The sequence below is a fragment of the Haplochromis burtoni genome, unplaced genomic scaffold (genome assembly GCF_018398535.1).
Source record: "Haplochromis burtoni strain Fernald_Lab_line unplaced genomic scaffold, NCSU_Asbu1 Contig_280, whole genome shotgun sequence".
NCBI classification, from domain to species: Eukaryota; Metazoa; Chordata; class Actinopteri; order Cichliformes; family Cichlidae; genus Haplochromis; species Haplochromis burtoni.
In genome coordinates this window covers 486573-505195 of record NW_024582641.1, presented here as the reverse complement: position 1 = coordinate 505195, position 18623 = coordinate 486573, and the positions used below count along the sequence as shown (strand labels likewise).

At 40.4% G+C, this 18623-nt stretch overlaps 1 protein-coding gene across 1 annotated transcript in view; it reads left to right on the top strand.

The window, feature by feature from the left end:
* The window catches only part of vwa8 (von Willebrand factor A domain containing 8), an 82581-nt gene that overhangs the window by 24757 nt on the left and 39201 nt on the right, over positions 1–18623 (top strand). Inside the window, exons 15-25 of the mRNA XM_005940046.3 lie at positions 5388–5571; positions 5860–5937; positions 6254–6369; positions 6585–6685; positions 9153–9259; positions 10614–10685; positions 11510–11586; positions 14630–14705; positions 16389–16524; positions 17008–17127; positions 17293–17498. Of these exons, the coding sequence (XP_005940108.1) occupies positions 5388–5571; positions 5860–5937; positions 6254–6369; positions 6585–6685; positions 9153–9259; positions 10614–10685; positions 11510–11586; positions 14630–14705; positions 16389–16524; positions 17008–17127; positions 17293–17498 (1273 nt within the window). The remainder of the gene's footprint in view (positions 1–5387; positions 5572–5859; positions 5938–6253; positions 6370–6584; positions 6686–9152; positions 9260–10613; positions 10686–11509; positions 11587–14629; positions 14706–16388; positions 16525–17007; positions 17128–17292; positions 17499–18623) is intronic.

Sequence of the window (18623 nt, the reverse complement as noted above, 5' to 3'; positions counted from 1 at the left end):
TGTCAGCTGTTTAACACCTGCTGCTAATTCAAGAAACACGCCCACGTTACCTGGTGATAGTCACAGTTTAACTGGGCAGCCGGTGCTCGATATAACGCAATGTCAGCGCATTTTTCTGCACAAGATAAGTAAATATAGTTTTTTCCCCGAGTGCAGAGCTGCTGGAGCTTGTTTCCCAACAGAGCACTTTATTGGCGAACCCACTTAATCAGCGGCTTATGTCCAATCACCAGCACACAGCTTTGAAACCTCACCTGAGTTTTAGCACTCAGTGGTCCAGTGTTTAACTGGACTTAATTCACTCAGGTTTTGTTTGTCGGGTCACGTTTACTTTGCTGTTTTATTTACAACTGAGCAAATCGGTTTGGTTTCGACTGAGAAAATTGTCAGGCGGTGGAAGGAATACTTCGAGGACCTTAATCCCACTGACACGACTTCCGAGGAGGAAGCAGAGTCTGGGGATGAGGGGAATGACCCCCCCAATTTCCGGAGGCGAGGTCACTGAGGCAGTTAAACAACTCCTTGGTGGCAGAGCCCCTGGTGTTGATGAGGTCCGCCCCGAGTTCCTGAAGGCTCTGGACGTTGTAGAGCTGTCCTGGTTGACACGCCTCTGCAATGTTGCGTGGAGATCAGGGGCAGTGCCTGTGGACTGGCAGACCGGGGTGGTGGTCCCAGCCGAGTTTGGAGCAGCGGGAATGAGGATCAGCACCTCCAAATCTGAGGCCATGGTTCTCAGCCGGAAAAGGGTGGAGTGCAGTCGGCTAAAAACTGTCCAAAGGTAGATCAGCAGAGCTTAGCTTGTCGCAGTTCAGTTAGGTCCTCCTGCTCTTACCAAATCACTTCCTTTCCAAAAACTGCTGCTGATCTATTGTGGTTCATATCCCAGTGAAGGCATTCAGCGAAAGTTCAGAGGAAATAAAATGACAACTTCTCTCTAAGACTTTCCAGATGTTTACCTGTTATGTCACACAGCGTGGCAGTGTTGATGTCTCCTTGTATGGCAGCCGCACACACCACTCATCACTGTTCCTCTCAGCAGTCAAAAACAGTTTTTGTTCCTTCTGCAGCTCATATAGACAGGCTTTGCCCCTCGACAACTTTCAGACCTCCGTATGGATAATAAAGCTGTTGTGCGTCTGCTTCCATTTCGTCACATAAAGATGGATGTATGCAGCTTCTCAGAGGTCTTGTCCTGACAAAGTTCATCACATACACAACATCATCTGACAGAGGAGCTAGATCTTGGCAACGAGCACCTCACCATGCAAAAAACAGTGCGTAACAATAACAAGGCCTTTCAGTTCTTCCACTCTTTGTTGTTCAAGATATTTTCATGTGGCTGAAAAAATGTCTTCTCTTGTTTTTATGAAGGTTTTTCTAGTTCACTGTGTTGTGAAATTCTTTATATTATTCAGAAATTGTCACTAGACATTTTTTTTTGTGTCTGTCCCAAATTCACTCCGATGGTAAGAGAGGGCAGTGAAACTTTCAGGAGAAGTTTCTACTGAAAAGGGGTAAAGAAGCAGAACTTTGCGCTAAAAAGAGGTGAATCAGCAGAATTTCTGCTGAAAAGAGGAAGAGAAGCTGAGGTTTCTGCTAAAAAAAGAATCTGGAATTTGTGCTGAAAAGAGGTGAAAATGCTGAATGTTCAGCAAAAAAGAGATAAGGAACCTGAAAATTGTGCTAAATATATTTGAATATTTAGTTATTGAAATAAATGAACCAAACAAAGTTTTATTTCTAAACAGATATAGACCACCAAAATCTAATACAAACTTTTTTAATGATTTCAATGACCTTTGCTCTGCAATATGTCTAGACTATGACCAGATGGCAATTGTGGGAGATTTTAAAATTCATACTTACAAGCCTCAAGATAGCAGAACAAAAGCATTAAATTATGTCCTCCATAACTTTGATCTAATCCAGCACATTAGTGAGCCAACGCATAATCGAGGACACACTCTGGACACTCTGGACCTACGTATTAGCAAAGATCTAAATATCTCTAACATTGCCGTTACTGATATTGCATTATCTGATCATTTCTGCATTTCATTTGATAGCAACATCTTAGCCAATATACCTAATCAGAGTAAGATCACTGTTAAAAAATGCTTCCTTAAAGAAAACTCAGCTGAATATTTTAAACTGATGTACACTTCCACCTTGTTTAAATCACCAACATCCACCAACACACATTCAGTAAACAAACTGACAGATGATTTTCTATCCAAAATCTTAGACATGATGGATAAGATTGCACCATTCAAGGTTAAAACTGTCTCTAGTAAAAAGAAGTCTCCGTGGAGAAGTGATCCACTGGTATGTAATGAAAAAAGAGAGTGCCGGCGTGCTGAGAAAAAATGGCGGAAAACTCAACTCCAGGTTCACTGCGAGATAAAGAGAGGCTGAATAAGTATCAACTATCCCTGAAGGATGCAAGGGAGTCATTTTTCTCTGAGATTATTCATAGAAAAAACAATAATGCTAGGACATTATTTGCTACAGTGGAGAGATTAACAACTCCTCCAGTGGCAATAGCCCCTGAACTAAGCTCCACCAGGGCCTGCAATGAATTTGCCAGCTTCTTTATTGAAAAGATCTTGAAAATCAGAAGATTGATTGGCACATTAGTTTCAACCCCAATACCGACGTTAAGCCCACTTATGCAGAGAAAATGACTCACTTTCAAACAATAAATCAATCAAGCCTCGATAAAATTATTGAGAATCTAAGCTCTGCCACCTGCTGCTTGGATATATTATTATATAGTATTATTTCTTAAAAAGGTCCTCCCAGCCATCAGGGAGGATCTGATCCAAATAGTTAACGCATCCCTCCTATCAGGTGTCTTTCCCAAAGCCTTAAAAATAGCAGTTATCAAACCAATATTAAAGAAAAAGAAAAATCTCTAATCTTCCATTTATTGGTAAAATTATTGAAAAAGCTGTTTTCCAGCAGTTAAACAGCTTTCCCACAATGAACAACCGCTTTGATATTTATCAGTCTGGTTTTCGTAGGCACCACAGCACCGAGACAGAGTGTTTAATGACATCCGTATAAATACTGACCGTGGGAAATCCACAGTATTGGTACTACTGGACCTTAGCGTGGCGTTTGACACCGTTGATCATGATATATTACTGGAACGTCTAGAGAGCTGGGCCAGACTTTCTGGTACAGCACTTGACTGGTTCAAGTCCTACCTTAAGAACAGGAACTTCTATGTGTCAATTAGCCAATTTTCATCACAAAATATAGAAATCACATGCGGGGTCCCCCAGGGTTCCATCCTAGGACCCCTCTTATTTAGCATTTACATGCTCCCGTTAAGCCAGATTATAACCACTAATAATATTAACTCCCACAATTATGCAGACGATACTCAACTTTATATCTCAATGTCACTAGGTGATATTGAACCTATCCAAACTCTTAATAAATGCATTGAGCAAATTAATAATTGGATGTGTCATAATTTCCTTCAGCTGAACAATAACAAAATTGAAGTACTTATCTTTGGACCCAAAAAGATTGATTAAATATCAGTAATCAGCTCAAACTGGTCCAACTAGAAACTACCAATCAGGCCAGAAATTTAGGTGTAATAATGGACTCAGACCTGAACCTCCAGGGCCACATAAAAGTTATAACAAAGTCAGCCTTCTGTCACCTGAGGAACATTTCTAGGATTAAAGGACTGATGACACAAGGAGATCTAGAAAAACTCATCCATGCATTTATCTCTAGCCGGCTTGATTACTGTAACAGTATCTTCACAAGTTTACCCAAAAAATCAATTAGACAACTGCAGCTGATTCAGAACGCTGCTGCTCGTGTTCTCACTAGAACCAAGAAAATAGAGCACATTACTCCAGTTCTAAAGTCATTACACTGGCTCCCTGTAGCTCAGAGAATAGACTTTAAAGTGCTTTTATTAGTTTAGAAATCTTTGAATGGGTTAGCACCAGAGTACATTAGGGATCTGCTATCATGGTACAAACCATCTAGATCAGTCAGGTCCTCCAGCTCTCGTTTATTGACCGTCCCTAGAACCAGAACTAAACATGGAGAAGCAGCTTTTAGTTTCTATGCTCCTCACATCTGGAACACACTATCGGGAGAATTTAAAGCTGCAGAGACACTGAACTCTTTTAAGTCTAAAATTAAAACTTTCTTATTTAGACTTGCTTATGAGTAACTGATCCTATTATGGCTACCTGTTTGTTTAAATTTTTTCATATAAATTATTGTCTTGATTATTGTTTTATTGTAAATGCTTTCTTGTAAATGTTTTCTTGTATTTTATTTTAATCATGTAAAGCACCTTGAATTGCCTTGTGCTGATAGTGTGCTATACAAATAAAATTGCCTTGCCTTGCCTAAAAAGAGGTGAAAAAGCTGAAAATTGTACTGAAAAGAGGTGAATCAGCAGAATTTTTTTTTGCTGAAAAGAGATTAAGAAGCAGAACTTTGTGCTGAAAACAGGTGAATTAGCAGAATTTCTGCAAAAAAAAAAGAGGTAAAGAAGCTGAAGTTTGTGCTGAAAAGTAGTGGAAAAAGTGAACATTCTGCTAAAAAGGGGTGAAAAAGCTAAAATTGGTGTTGAAAAGAGTTTAAACAGTTGAACTGTTAACTGATTTTTTTTTTGTCATAAGCGGGATTCGAACTCCTGCTCTGAGAACAGCTGCTCATCTCACTGAGCTAAAACATGGCTCAGCCTGGCAAGCAAAACTGGTGATCACACTGATAATGTGGTCCCATTAAGCAAAATTGGCCCAAAAATTGAATAAAAAGCTTAATATCTCAAAAAGTATAAACGTTATTAGCATGAAAAGATATAGCTGGCATTAGCAGAAGGAGCAGAACAGTATAAAGTTTAAATCGGTTGAAAACTGAGGGAGTAGTTAACCAGCAAAGGTCTGAGCAACTAGAATAAGGTAGAATAAAGTTTAAAGAGAAACAGGGTCTCACACAATTAAATGTTTCATACTCACTACATTATACAACCAAACAGAGGGAGTACAGCAGATAGTGAAGTGTGTTTTTATGCATAAAATATCTTCCCACACATTCATCCAGTGACTTGGATGATGGTTAGCGCCCACTTTGCCCACAGTAGTGTAAATATATCCTGCCGCAGCATGGGTGTCTCCGTGGTTTGATAGAAATGGACATTGCTGTCCTCTTGAATCAGAAGATTTCATGGGCAGCTGTCAAAAGTCATGCTCTTAACCCTGAGCTCGATTGGCTAGGACACACATGCAAACGGATACATCCGTGCGCAACACTCTGTGCACCTACGTTCCACATCGACTTGAACAGATGTTCAACTTGTGTGCCAGCGTGATCCAACGTGTGTGTTTATTTTTGTGTCTTTTTAGATCAGTTTTCCCCATTCATCCATCGTTCAGAGTGCTGGCCCTAGCAGAACCCCCTGTCGTGGGGAGTGCAGGCAGCAACAACAGAGCTCAGCAGTGGTTGGGCCCCGAGGTGCTCACTATGTTCCTTTACCACAATGTCATGCCGCTGGCCAAAGAAGAGGAGATGGGCCTCATACAGGGACTGGTGAGACATGCAAATACTGAGACCTACTAAAAATCTTGGATGGGTTTCAATCTCAGTGACCTTGACCTTGGTCAAAGGTCAGTGGTCAAGTTTTGTTAAAATCCTTTGAATTTGATAACTGGAAAACAAGGCGACGTAGGATTTTGAAATTGATCCCATACATGTGTCTCTAGGAGGCTGAGGGGTAGCACTGGTGTTTGCCAGAATTTTTCTAACTGGAAGACAACGCCTCTGTTTCCACTCTCATCATAAGTCCTTCTTGGCTTCTTTTTCTTCTTTTGTTTTTAGGCTCCTAATGTACCGATGGAAGGAGCAGAGCAGCTACTGCACCTCGCACACAGTCTCCGCAAGACAAATGACCCCACAGTAAGTGTGTGTACTTTACATATGGCAGCAGTTCCCAAATGGTGGGCAGGACATGAACATTATTACTGCATTATTACAACAGAATTTTGGGTTTACTTCACCAGACCTAGCATGTGACAAACTACAGATACAGGTAAATGGTAGTGGAGTTTTGAGAAACCTCCCAAAATACAGGTGTTGTTCTCGTTCCAGGTGGTGTAAATGGATATCAGAAGTGTACAGTCCAACAGTCACGTGTCAGATTGCAGATATTTTTTCGTGCAGATATAAAGGTAGAGATGTTTGGAGGCTACTCATGTATGGTGTCTGTTGCTAGGCACAGTCTCTGGCCTCGTCTCTCTCCACTAGACAGCTGCTAAGGATCTGTCGCCGTCTCTCTCGGCACCCTGAGGAGAGCATCACTCACGCAGTTAATAAGGCTTGTCTCTCCAGGTACACACTCTCTCTCTCTTTCTCTCTCTCTCACACACCCACACACACACAAGCTGTCCAGGGTAGACCCCACATCTCACTCTGTGATGGCTGGGTTAGGTTTCAGCAATATGGATACACAGAAATTAATGTTAATATTTGATTTGTGTGTCATAAAAACAAGGCAACTGTGTGGGTTTTTATTGTGTGTGTGTGTGTGTGTGTGTGTGTTTTAGATTCCTGCCCAGCCTGGCCCGTTCCTCTCTTCAAAAAAACCTCATGAACTGCTCCATACAGGATGCAACAGACCCCGCTGATCGCTCTCTTGATTATCCCTGTGAGTTCCAGTCACTTAGATCAATTAGATTTAAAATGGTATATTATGCGAAATTGTGTGTTATGTGTTGTTGACATAACACAGGCTCATCTCTTTAGTTAGGTGTCTTTTTTGTTCTTGAATGATTCATAGAGGACCGTTAAGATTGTGACTCAAGACTTCTGCACAGCACTGTATACCAGCAGAAGCACAAATCAGTTCGCTTCATTTACATACAGCGATAAAGTCTTCATTGTACCAATATTACGGAACATAGGTTAATAACTGAATATAGAACTGTAACCCCCCTCCAAAGGCAACCTCAATCGCTTATTCTACAGAAATGGAACAATGCACGATAAATGACAAATAACTTGTAAAGCTGGTAACCGGAAAGTTTTGTCTCTTAGCATTCATTCTGAACTTGTGATCTGTTTCCTTGTAAAGAATAAATGTCGACTTCTACTTTGTAGACATACTGGTAGCGCAGGCACATGTATTATTTAAAAGATGGAAAGCAGGATTCAGCTGGCCTCAAAGAAAACAAACAGCTCAACCCAAAATAATCTCGTCTTCTGACTCACAAGCACCTCTCAGCATTGTCAAAAATCAGGTTTGACTCTCTCATTTGACTCATGCATGCAATTATTCTGGTTACAGGTAAAATGGATGTTTTCCAAAGCACTAATAATTTGAACAGTGGATCACTTGAGTGTGTGATTAGTGTTCTATTGTGAGTTGGCATGTGAGAGCTAGGAGCACCACTCATGTAAACCAGTGAGTGGGATTATTATCACTAAAAAGCTGGTGACAAAATGCTCAGTGACAAAGCAGCTAATGATTGGTAGGTAAGATCAAAACATAAAATAAAAGGATGCTGTGAAACTCCATGGATTATTTTTCTTTGTCTTACATGTCACAATCCAGGATATTTACTACTTGGTTACTAATATTGGTACATGATTCTTGATGCTCATTTGATGCCAAAACAAAATGATTCTTCCATGTTTTTAACCTCCTTTGTCAAAAAAGTCGTTTGAATCCACTAACTTGGTGGTGGCATGTTGTTTACTTAAAATGTTGGCACAATGCTTTGTTAGCAGGAAATGTTGGGTTGGTTCCTTAGTAGCTTGCTAATGTCACTATGAGGTATGACATTCATTAGATTATGCTCAGTTAAGCATTTCTATATTAGCTACTGCAAATATTGTAACTGATGGGGCAAAGCTGATTTTAACCTGGCACAGCCAGCTGTCTCATACAAAGCGCCAATGTGTACTTCAGGATAACATAAGAAGGATAATTCTGTGGATGTTGTTGAATGTTGAATTGAAACTCAATTACCTGGAATTCTTAATGAAACTGTAATTCCATGCTTTTAGCTGCTTCATAAAATTTGAGGTATTTTCTCCTTTGCTTTGAAATTAGCAACATTAGCATTGTTTGTGTATAGCCCTGTTGCCTTTCTTAAAGCATAGGCAGAGATATTGCAGTAGCAGCATTAGTTACCATCTTCTGCCTGCAGTTTCCCCTGTGCTTTTGGGTGTATTGCTCCTTCTTCAGCATTTAAGGACACTAGTATGCTGTCCCTGTCAGTTCTGAGAGAACTGCAGCTTCAATACACGTGCTGCCTGCAGTACAGGCAAGGTACCTAAACAAAAACAAAAAAGCAATAGAAATGTAACGTTTCCGAATTTTTGCCAACTACACTGATACATCTTCTAGACATGAATGACAGTATCAGATTTCTGATATGCATTATTCATCCACATTATGTTATGAATGTTGAATATTTCCACTGGAAGAATATTTCCTGTTAGCTTTGATAGTCGTGCATCAGCACAATCTGACATCACACCAACTTTGTATTCAGCAGCAGCAGGTTAAAGTGTCCAATGCTATATTTTCATTAAAGACTGTACTTAAAAGATAGACCTAGCCACCATGGCATCATAGGTTTCTGGAGCGGTAGACTTGGATTTAATTTTATTTTTGAGCCAGAAGTGAGAATATTTGTACAAGATGGTGAAGTCCTAAGGTGTCCGCTAATAATAATAGCATTTTACTCACCAAAGATAAAGCACAAACTTGGCTGTACCACAAAGCACGCCCGATTATTATTTAGACAATTCAATTAAACAGCTCCAGAAGGCACCAGTACTGCAAGCACTCTCTCTTTTTTGACAACAGCATAATAAAACTGTAAATTCTCTTTTTGGTGTCCCACCCCAATATTTTTAGTGGCTCCCATATGGCCACCCCTATAATTAAAAAATTCTGGAGGCGCCTCTGTCTCACATGCGTTTCTGTCATGTCCAGAAAGGTTTGGGCATGGGCTGCATGTGAGAAAATGCAGTTTTATTGCAGTTTGTACAGTCAAATCACTGCATCTCAAAGTCTGAGTTGGGGTAAAAGGAACCATTCCCAGCATTAGTCAGTCTAAATGAAGAAGCCCATGTTTATGGCCCACATTGCTGTATTTCTACAGGTATGGTAACGGACGGTGTGTTGACCATTGGGAGTGTCTCCGCTCCCATCTACAATGCTGACCAGAAAATGAAGGTTCCGGACGTGCTCTTCTATGATAATCCTCAGGTAAGCATGCACTTCACAACCATCAGTATTTTATGTCTCATTCTAAAGCAAATGTGTAGCTGTGAGAGGGCTGGAAAAGACTTTTTTCAGTCTCAGCACATGACCCAGATTTGATCACATAAGTGCTAAGGCAGATTGCAACCAGTAAAGCGTAATCTGAATTTCAATTGCTCTTTTTTTTTTTTTCTCCCTCAAACTGAGAAAGCTTAACTCTGCAGATTCACCACCACCCAGTTCAGGCAATCATACACCAATGAAAACACAGCTCTGTCCCTTGTGTCCCTTGTTGTCATCGTTATCATACTTGCCTTTGTCAGATTAAAGTTTTCATTGTGTAAGGATTTTGCTTTTAGTTCCAGTATTAGCTGATATTTCCTCTGGCCATGCTCTTTCTCATCTGTGTTGGACCCTTATCAGATAGTTTTAGAGATGCTAATCTGGCCTGGCAGTAACATCAGCCCCAATACACTGTTAGCAACCTCTGATTGGTTGGTATTGGGGGGTTTTATGGTATAATAAAATTCTTCACTGTCTGTGTCGTGGTGTGTACGCCAGGCATGATTACTGCTGAATGTTTGGTGTGATACACATTGAATTTTGGTGTTTAAATAGGATTAAAAAAATTTTAAAAAGCTTCCTCCTGATGGACTTTGTGTTTTTCAGTTTTTAAAATGTTCAGTTGCCAAAAATACAAAAGTCACAATGGTTTCAGGGTACATGCTGTGGGGGTGAAAATGGGCAGAACTCCAAGTGCTTATCTTTCTTTTCAGATTCTTCACAGTCCTACTTCTGTTGCTCTGTGCTGATTGATGCTGAGTGGTAACAAATATCACAACTCAAGCAGCTGAATCTGAATCAAATCTTTAAATGCAGCAAGTTCCATAAATTTTGCCTTTGGTATCCTGTTCACAGATCGCTTTCCTCAGCGGATAAATCAGTAGGTTTTGTTTGCTTTAATGCTAGTGTCTTGTGCCTAATCCTTGCCTTATTGGTGACATTAATTGCAGTATATCCAAAAAACAACCAGCAATGGTAATGATACTGTGACATCCTCTGGCAACACTGATGATTTATCTCTTTCTTCATGTCCCCATTTTGCGCTTTTTCCTCTGCCTGCCCGTGTTTTGGTCCGAAATAAAAAAGGTGGAAGAGGTTGAGATAGGATGGAAGCAACGAGGATGACCTACTTTATGAATGACCTGTTTTCTGAGCAAACTTTGTTGTTTTTAATACATTTTAAGCTGATTTATTCTCAACTGCAAGCAGTATTGCTCTTTGCAACATCCATCTGGGTTAAATTACAATCTGAGCTACTTGTTCAGCTGAATATGTGTTTGCTTAAATATCTCTGCAGCACATGATGGTGATGGAGGACATGCTGAAAGACTTTCTGTTAGGAGAGCACCTCCTCTTAGTGGGAAACCAGGTGAGTGATGTTTGAAAGCATATTAATTTCACCATATTGTAATTTCCTCTGCCCACGGAAAAGAACCCTGGGCAACCTTTGGTCCATTTATGGTCAGGATTACAAACCCACTTTTTGTCATGTAAAATAAACAGAGGTCAGATCTGTTTTTGCAGACCATGGTTTTGTCTCATTTCTGCAGGAGTGGATTTTAGTGAAGTAGGCCACCCATGTCAGCTCTGTTCGAGCATGGAGGGAAGAGTTACGAAATAGACTCCCTGCGTCCTCATGTCACCCTCCAACCCTGCGCAGTCACAGTTCACATAAGGCATAAGTAACATAAGGACACATGCAGCAACTCCTTGGGGGACACTCTGTGCCCCCAGCGTTGTCCAACTGGGCAGGGTTAAAGGGAGGATAGATGAGGATGGATGACTGGACATGGTGTGCTGTGAGCCCAGAGGAGTGTTTCTGTGTGTGTGCAGTTTTGTGTTTGTGTTTATTTGTGCGCTTGCATATGAGAGGGACTGAGTGGCAGAAGGCATTTGCAAATCTGAGTGTGTGACCATGCACGGTCCACGCTGAGGCATTACGAGCTGTCAGAGCGACTTACTGGACGTCTGACAGACTGGCCGAGAGATCCGACAGGCTCTGTGGGATGCCGGTGGGAGTCCCGAAGAACAGCCCCTGTCACAGCAAAGCACCATCAAAATTAGAGGGATGCAGTTGGGTCTTCCTCTCAGTCCTGCCTCTTTGGAAGTTGAAATGGATGCTTCTTTCTATCTTTGTGGTGTAACTACAAACACAGTCCACATATAAAGACTGATGATGATGTCCCTCCACAGGGTGTTGGCAAAAATAAAATTGTGGACCGGTTCCTGCACCTTCTCAACAGGCCCAGAGAATATCTACAGCTCCACAGGTGAGGAGGATCACCATAGCATCATTTTTCTGTTGCTGTCCTAGCCTTTTTGAAACCAAACTTCATGAGCCAACTAAGAAGTCTCACTGAGAAATAAAGGTACTCTGCACCCCCAGTCACAGCGTAGCTCCTCCACTAAGCATACCCTACGGTGTTTTTCTTTTTGACTCTAATTGAAATCATGATTTACTAATGATTTATGTTGCCAGTGATAAGATCTAAAACCAGTTACTGAGACCATAAACTCATCAGTTTGATTAGATCAGAGAGCCTAAATTTTGTTTTCCCATGGATTTCAGCACAAGTAGCCTTATTTTTGGAAGCAGAGAAGTCATTCTGGAGACTTTTAGTTCCAGAAGCTAAGTTAAAGTTTTATGAGGTTCATGTTTAGAGTAGTGGTTCCCAACCAACAACTTTCTGCTTCAGAGGGTACTTCTGCAGTAACAAGGAGCTATGTGGAAAGATTATGTTATGTAATCTGAAATTCATTTTTTAACTGAATCAAGGAACCGAGTTGACCAGCAGAACAGTTAAGAGACACTTATCTCTTATCATTCACATTTAGTCATTAATCTCTGACTCTCTTCCATAGTGTGTCTTTTCACCTGGCCCCCTGCCTTCACCCCCAACTGGTCAAAAAAGATGGCTGCCCCCTCCCTCAGCCTGATTCTTCCTGGTTTCTTCATGTTAAAAGGGAGTTTTTCCTTCCCACTGTTGCCAAAAGCTTGTTCATAGGGTGACGTTGGATTGTTGGATTTTCTCTGTTATTGTAGGTTACTTGAAAATTGTAAACACATATGCAATGGCAAAGAAATGAGTTGAAATGGCCAGCCAACACAGTGGCAGTCTGCAGTTTAAAATTAGTACATTATATAGCTCCAAGTTGCGCCAATTTCCTCAAAGTGCTTTATAGTGTAATGGTAAAGATTCTACGATAATTGAGAGAAAACTCCAACAATCAGATGGACCTATCCAATGAGCAAGCACTCGGGACAGGGGGAAGGAAAAGCTCCCTTTTTAACAGGAAGAAACTACCAACAGAACCAGGCTCAGGGAGGGGCAGGGATCTGCCTGGCTGGTTGTGGGTGAAGGAAGACAGACAAACATGAGAGGTGTGAATGAAGAGCTTCTTTATTACAACACAGTTGTTGGAATAAATCAGATGGACAAAGAAGACTTCCCTGCTCAGTGTGTCTGATGCCACTTTTAATTTGATGTTTTAATGTTTTTTAAAGATATCACTAAACTTTCCTGTTCCACCAAAAGCTGTAAGGAAAAAGCCAGTATTTTTCTTACTACCTTGGCAGCCTTGACCTTCTCATACAAGAGCATTAAAATCTATTTTTTTCCTCAGTAAATTAGGCCTTTCTTTCCCAGAACGAAGACTTTACATGGACAAACTAAAGAAAAGCCTTTTCAGTCTTTGTTAATTCGGATCCCCTGGTTCTATAAATACTCACATGGTGACACCATAAGAATTTTAGGTCAGGTTCTTGCATTAATAGATTGATGGGTTGCTGTTGACTGTAGCTCAGATCATGGAGCCAAGAGATGGGCCTCATTTTGATCTCGGCACTTATAAGAAATCAATGACTCTGATGGAAGCCGAGCAATTTACTGGAGAAAAGTTTAATTTTGACGCCGGTCAATTCTAGATCAATAACATATTCAATATCATTCTTAAGGCCAGATTTTTCTACTGCCTGTGCGTGTGTAGTTGTTTAAAGTCATGTGAAAGTCAAAGTGGAGCTGAGCATGGATGTGGCCTGGTTTGCTACTGTAGCAGCAGCTAATATTAGACCAGGGCAGAGGCAGAAATATCTGCCTGTGGCTATTGGGAGCCTGTGTGACTGAAGGCCTACAGAGATGTGGCTCAGAAAAAGCAAGACACATGCAGCCGGCCAGGAAGGAAACTAGGACAGCTCCTGGGTCAGATATTGTGAGATATCGAAGAGCAAGCGAGAGGAGATGTTCAGAGGAAGAGAAAATTCTGGGCGACCCCAGGGAGTTATAGTTGTCGGGGAAATGTTCAGTGTTATGATTGTGTGGCTGGCCTGTGGAAAACAAGTACAGTGTCACTGACACCTTTTTTTTAGCTGCACTGCATCTACATCAAATGATAGTAACAAATGTTCAAGTAAAAAAGCACTACGAGAAACATGTGCAAGATCTGATCACCAGAGTTACCCTTTCAGTTCAACAAGACTAAGTTTAGCCATTTCAGTTAGGAGTTACTTTGTAGAAGAATTAGTAACCAGAACCTGTTTTGCCCTTTTTGTTCTTAATACAAAGCATTTCTGAGTGTAACTTAAGCTTATGGGGCAAGCAGGTGAGCACATGCAACCAGGCTGAAATGAGGCACCATGGGTTCATATGCGGCCCGAGTCCCCTTGCTTTCCTCTCCACTCTCCATTCCACTATCTAATGAAGGAAAAGTCCCCAAAAAGCTCCTTAAGAAATAGAAAGCATTTCTAAGGGTGCACTTTTTTTCTAGCACTATATAATTAAAAGAAAAAGTACAATTTGTTTGTCTAATAAAGATGTGCTGTGCTTCTCCCCTGCTGTGCATGTACGTGTAGCTAAAGTCCTTCTAATGCCAGTCTTGCTACTCAGCAGCCATCTTTGAAACATGCCTGGGCAGTTATCTTGAAACGCTGAATGAATGAGGAGAGAGGGTAAACATTCATTTGGATGCTAACAAGGGTGTAAACCGCGCATTAGAGAGTCCAAAGTCAAGGCAGATTGTTGACTGGTGTGCATTGTGGCTTGTTGCACCAAAGCACTGAACAGGTGTAGAAGTAATTCACATTACAGCAAGGCTTAAAAAGTTTTTTTTTAAGTACCTTTACACACATTTTTACTACCATAATTAGTGCTGTGCTTACGGGTTAGAGCAACAACATGACAGCAGATATGTTTCCCATTACCTAGCCGTCTTTACTGTCCACATGGATTTCTGCTCGGAATTCTTTGAGCCTGTTTCCTCTTATGTAATGGCTCTGTTGTAACCATCTTCTTTTTTCGTTTTCTTTTGCCTCTGCAGGGATACAACAGTCCAGACTCTGACCTTACAGCCCTCGGTGCGAGATGGCATCATTACATATGAGGACTCCCCTCTGGTCAGTTAGTTTTTTTTCCCCCATGTTCACAGATGTCACAGATGTATATTGTGGTAGACATGATCATCACCACAAATCAAGTTGTGTTGGAATCGTTTAATTCTGTATGGTTTTATTTGTTTTTGCCACATAGAAAGCATGTTTTTATTTACCTGAGAGTTCTGGATGTTTTGTAAGGTACAAGTACATTTGAAATGTAACTCAGTCAGTTTAATTCTTAGTGTGAACTAGTAGAAGTGTTCTAAAAGCCATCTTTTGTGATGAAGAAAGCCTGTGCAGAGATTTGAGAATTGGACTAATGTGCTCAACTGTTTTTGTGTAATTACAGGAATCTAAATGAGCTGTCTGATGGAGTTTTAGTAAGACCCATAAAGACACTGTTACAATAGTCCACTAAAAAGAAATCTGTGCACATATTTATTTATTTTTGTATCAGTTTTAGACAGACATCCTGCGGATTGTGAATGTGTAGGCCAGTTTGATATATGTATTCACCACATGAACTCTTTCTATCTGGGACAGCATCTTCATCATCAGCTTTTTCACAACTGTAACAACAGACATCCATACACTTTTGCTATAGTTTTAAGATTAAGGTTAATAGGCTGATTTTTTTTAATTGTCTTTATATGACTATCGATATTTAGGTCAGTCAATAATTATTTCAAGATTTCTTGCCTGGTTTGAGAATTTAAGCAACATTTGTCTAGATAGGTTAGAGACTTTAATTCTTTTTTCTTTAGAGGTGAAAAAAATATACCTCAGTCTTTTCTTTAAATTTCAGGAAGTTTGGGCACATCCACTCATTAATTTCAAGTGTAGGGCTCAGTAGTCCTGAGGTGACACTGATGTGTGCGGTGTGAATAAGAATGAAATGTAATATGAATGCAACATCTGAGATAGAGAAAGGGTGTATATGTAAGTATGAAAGATCCAAGGATGGAGCCTTGAGGACTCATACATGTAAATATATAATATTATGTATAACAGTATGTGAATGCTCAGGGACTGTCATTGGATTCCACTTACGATTACCAGTGATTTGTCTTATTTTCTGGACTTTTTAGTGAAAGATACAAAATCATCAATAGTGTATTACATTTCTGGGTGCAGTGGCACAGAGTTGTGTGTGTGAACATTATTTGCTTCTTTTTTTTAATCTCAGAGAAAGATATCCATCTTGGCCATTTTAGATCAAGATTTTAAAAAAGGATTATTTTGCTTGACAATGGCAGCCCTCTTAATGGTTTACTCCATGAAATACATGAAAATAAAAATACATAATAGTAGCTTTGTTGTTCTAATCGCCAGCAGAGAAGAAACTGTGGTATTTGTGTCTCCCATATGCCTAAGAACTTTCTCAACTTATGTGTCGAATAAGCAGCTTTCATAGGAGCATATCTGATGACTTCTCAGAACACAGTGTCCAGAGCTTTTAGTACATTGTGATGCACACCTACACAATCCCAAAATTAGGACTACTTAGTCAAAATAAGTGAAAAAACCTGTGAGGGTGGATTGTGAATGTGTAGGCCAGTTTGATATATGTATTCACCACATGAACTCTTTCTATCTGGGACAGCATCTTCATCATCAGCTTTTTCCCAACTGTAACAGCAGTTGTGCTTTTTTGTTAGTCAAATGGCATGTGTGTGTATGTTTGTGTGTGTTGTCTGTGTTCAGGTAAAGGCAGTGAAGTTTGGCCATGTGTTAGTGATAGATGAGGCCGACAAAGCTCCTACAAACGTCACCTGCATTCTCAAAACCCTGGTGGAGAGCGGAGAGATGATCCTGGCTGATGGACGCAGAATCATCTCAGGTGCACTCATACGCACATTCATGCATGCACACACCTTAACAGCAGACATGTCCCAGATACAGAACGAGAACTGTTTTTATGACGAATTAAGGACTGCATGTACTGCAAGGCAAACACGAGTGGAACATCAGATGCAGGCCACTGAAGGAAGCTTAGGATAAAAGCCTTTATGGACAGGTACCAACAGATTTTGGATCACGCTGCTCTGTAAACATTTAGTTTTTCCACATATTCCCATGTAATCACATTGGCTGCTGACAGCTACTCCATTCCTGAGAGGCTCATCCTCCTAGTGGAATGTAAACGCAATCTTGAGACTTCATAAACACGACCTTCAGGCTGTCAGCGTAGTAGAGGTGTGTGTGAAAATCTGTGACACAAATTAAAACACTGAGAGTAAAAAAGGAGATTCATACAGAAACAGACTGAGATGAAACTGTGCTTGTTTTGTTCATGTGTAGACAACAACTGTCTGTTCCACAGGTCCACATGAAGCCGAGGGGAGGCCTGACACCATAATTATGCACCCAGACTTCAGGATGATCGTCCTCGCTAACAGACCTGGTTTTCCTTTTCTGGGCAATGACTTCTTTGGAGCTCTAGGTACCCAAAAACACACGCACAACTGAAACTGAGGCTTTTCCTACTACATTAATACCCCAACACATTAAAAATAGATAAACACTTAACTTTTTTTTTTTTGCCCTGGGTATCGAATATTGTATATGGAGAGAAACACATTAAATTCTGTCTTGTATTTTGTACCAGGCGATATTTTTAGCTGCCATGCTGTGGACAACCCGAAGCCCAAAGCGGAGCTGGCTATGCTAAAACAGTATGGCCCCGATGTTCCCGATGCTACGTTGCAAAAGCTCGTGGCAGCCTTTGGAGAGCTCAGGTCCTTGGCCGACCAGGGTACCATCAACTACCCCTATTCTACTAGAGAGGTGGTCAACATTGTCAAACACCTCCAGGTAGGAAGACACACTGAAATACGGTACATACTGACTACCTTTTATTAATAATTCATAACATTTATGCGACCTGAATCCTGAACTGCTAGTGCTTTAATAATGTAAGATAGTCTCCTCAAAATATAGCTGTCTCCGAGAGGAGAGAGGGTGTCTGTGCTTTGGTCCACTTTCAGAAGCTTACAGCTTAAACATACAGCTAACTGTCAGTTAAAGGGATCAACGGTATCTCCATGTTTTTATCCTCTTGCAAAGTGGCGTTACTTGACTGAGAGTTCAAAAAAATCGAATCTATGTTTTAGCTCTGTTCCTTTAAGCCAGGTTTCTTCTGATTGGCTATCAATGATATAAAAAAAAGAGGTTTGAGTAACAGGTGGGTGGGGCTTCCGCGCCCCCAGCCAGACCTCTATGCCTGAGATGACCATATTAAATATGCCCCCTCTCTACTAGGAATGTCACAATACAGGAAATGTAGTAGTCTGTACCTTTACCAATATAATTAAGATATTGCATGTACTTAAACCTGAACTTTGTTTTGAAGAAAAAAACATCTAAACAAGAAGGATAATACTTTGGATGTTCTTACTATATGTAACAACATGTGTTACTAACTCAGTTAGTAACATATAGTAACTATATGTTACTAACTGAAATTTTGTCAACTTGAATTCTTTGAACAGATGGTTTTAGGTCTGTCACTATACTGCAAGTATTTCCTGCCTGGGTCTGAGAAGCATGATAGGATTGTTTGCATATTGCCCTTGGTCATCTGCTTCAAATGAAAAGTGCTTCCATACTAAACTCTTATCTTTCTTATAACCACGTCAGAGCAGAGCTGGACAACAGCTGGACTAGTCACCATCTTCCATTGCAGTTATTGCTATTCCTTGCACAGTTTTTCTTGAACTTGTGGGTGTCCTTCTTTTCATTCATCAGCATACTTGTACATAGGTTTTTTTTTTTAATTTAGAATTTCCCAGACACAAAGAAAATGCATTTTTTAAATAAGGAACGTAATATAAAACAACCTATAAGAACACAAATAAACATCATCTAGTTAATATATATATGTATATATTTGTGTATGTATATATTAGGGGTGCAACGATACACAAAATTCACGGTTCG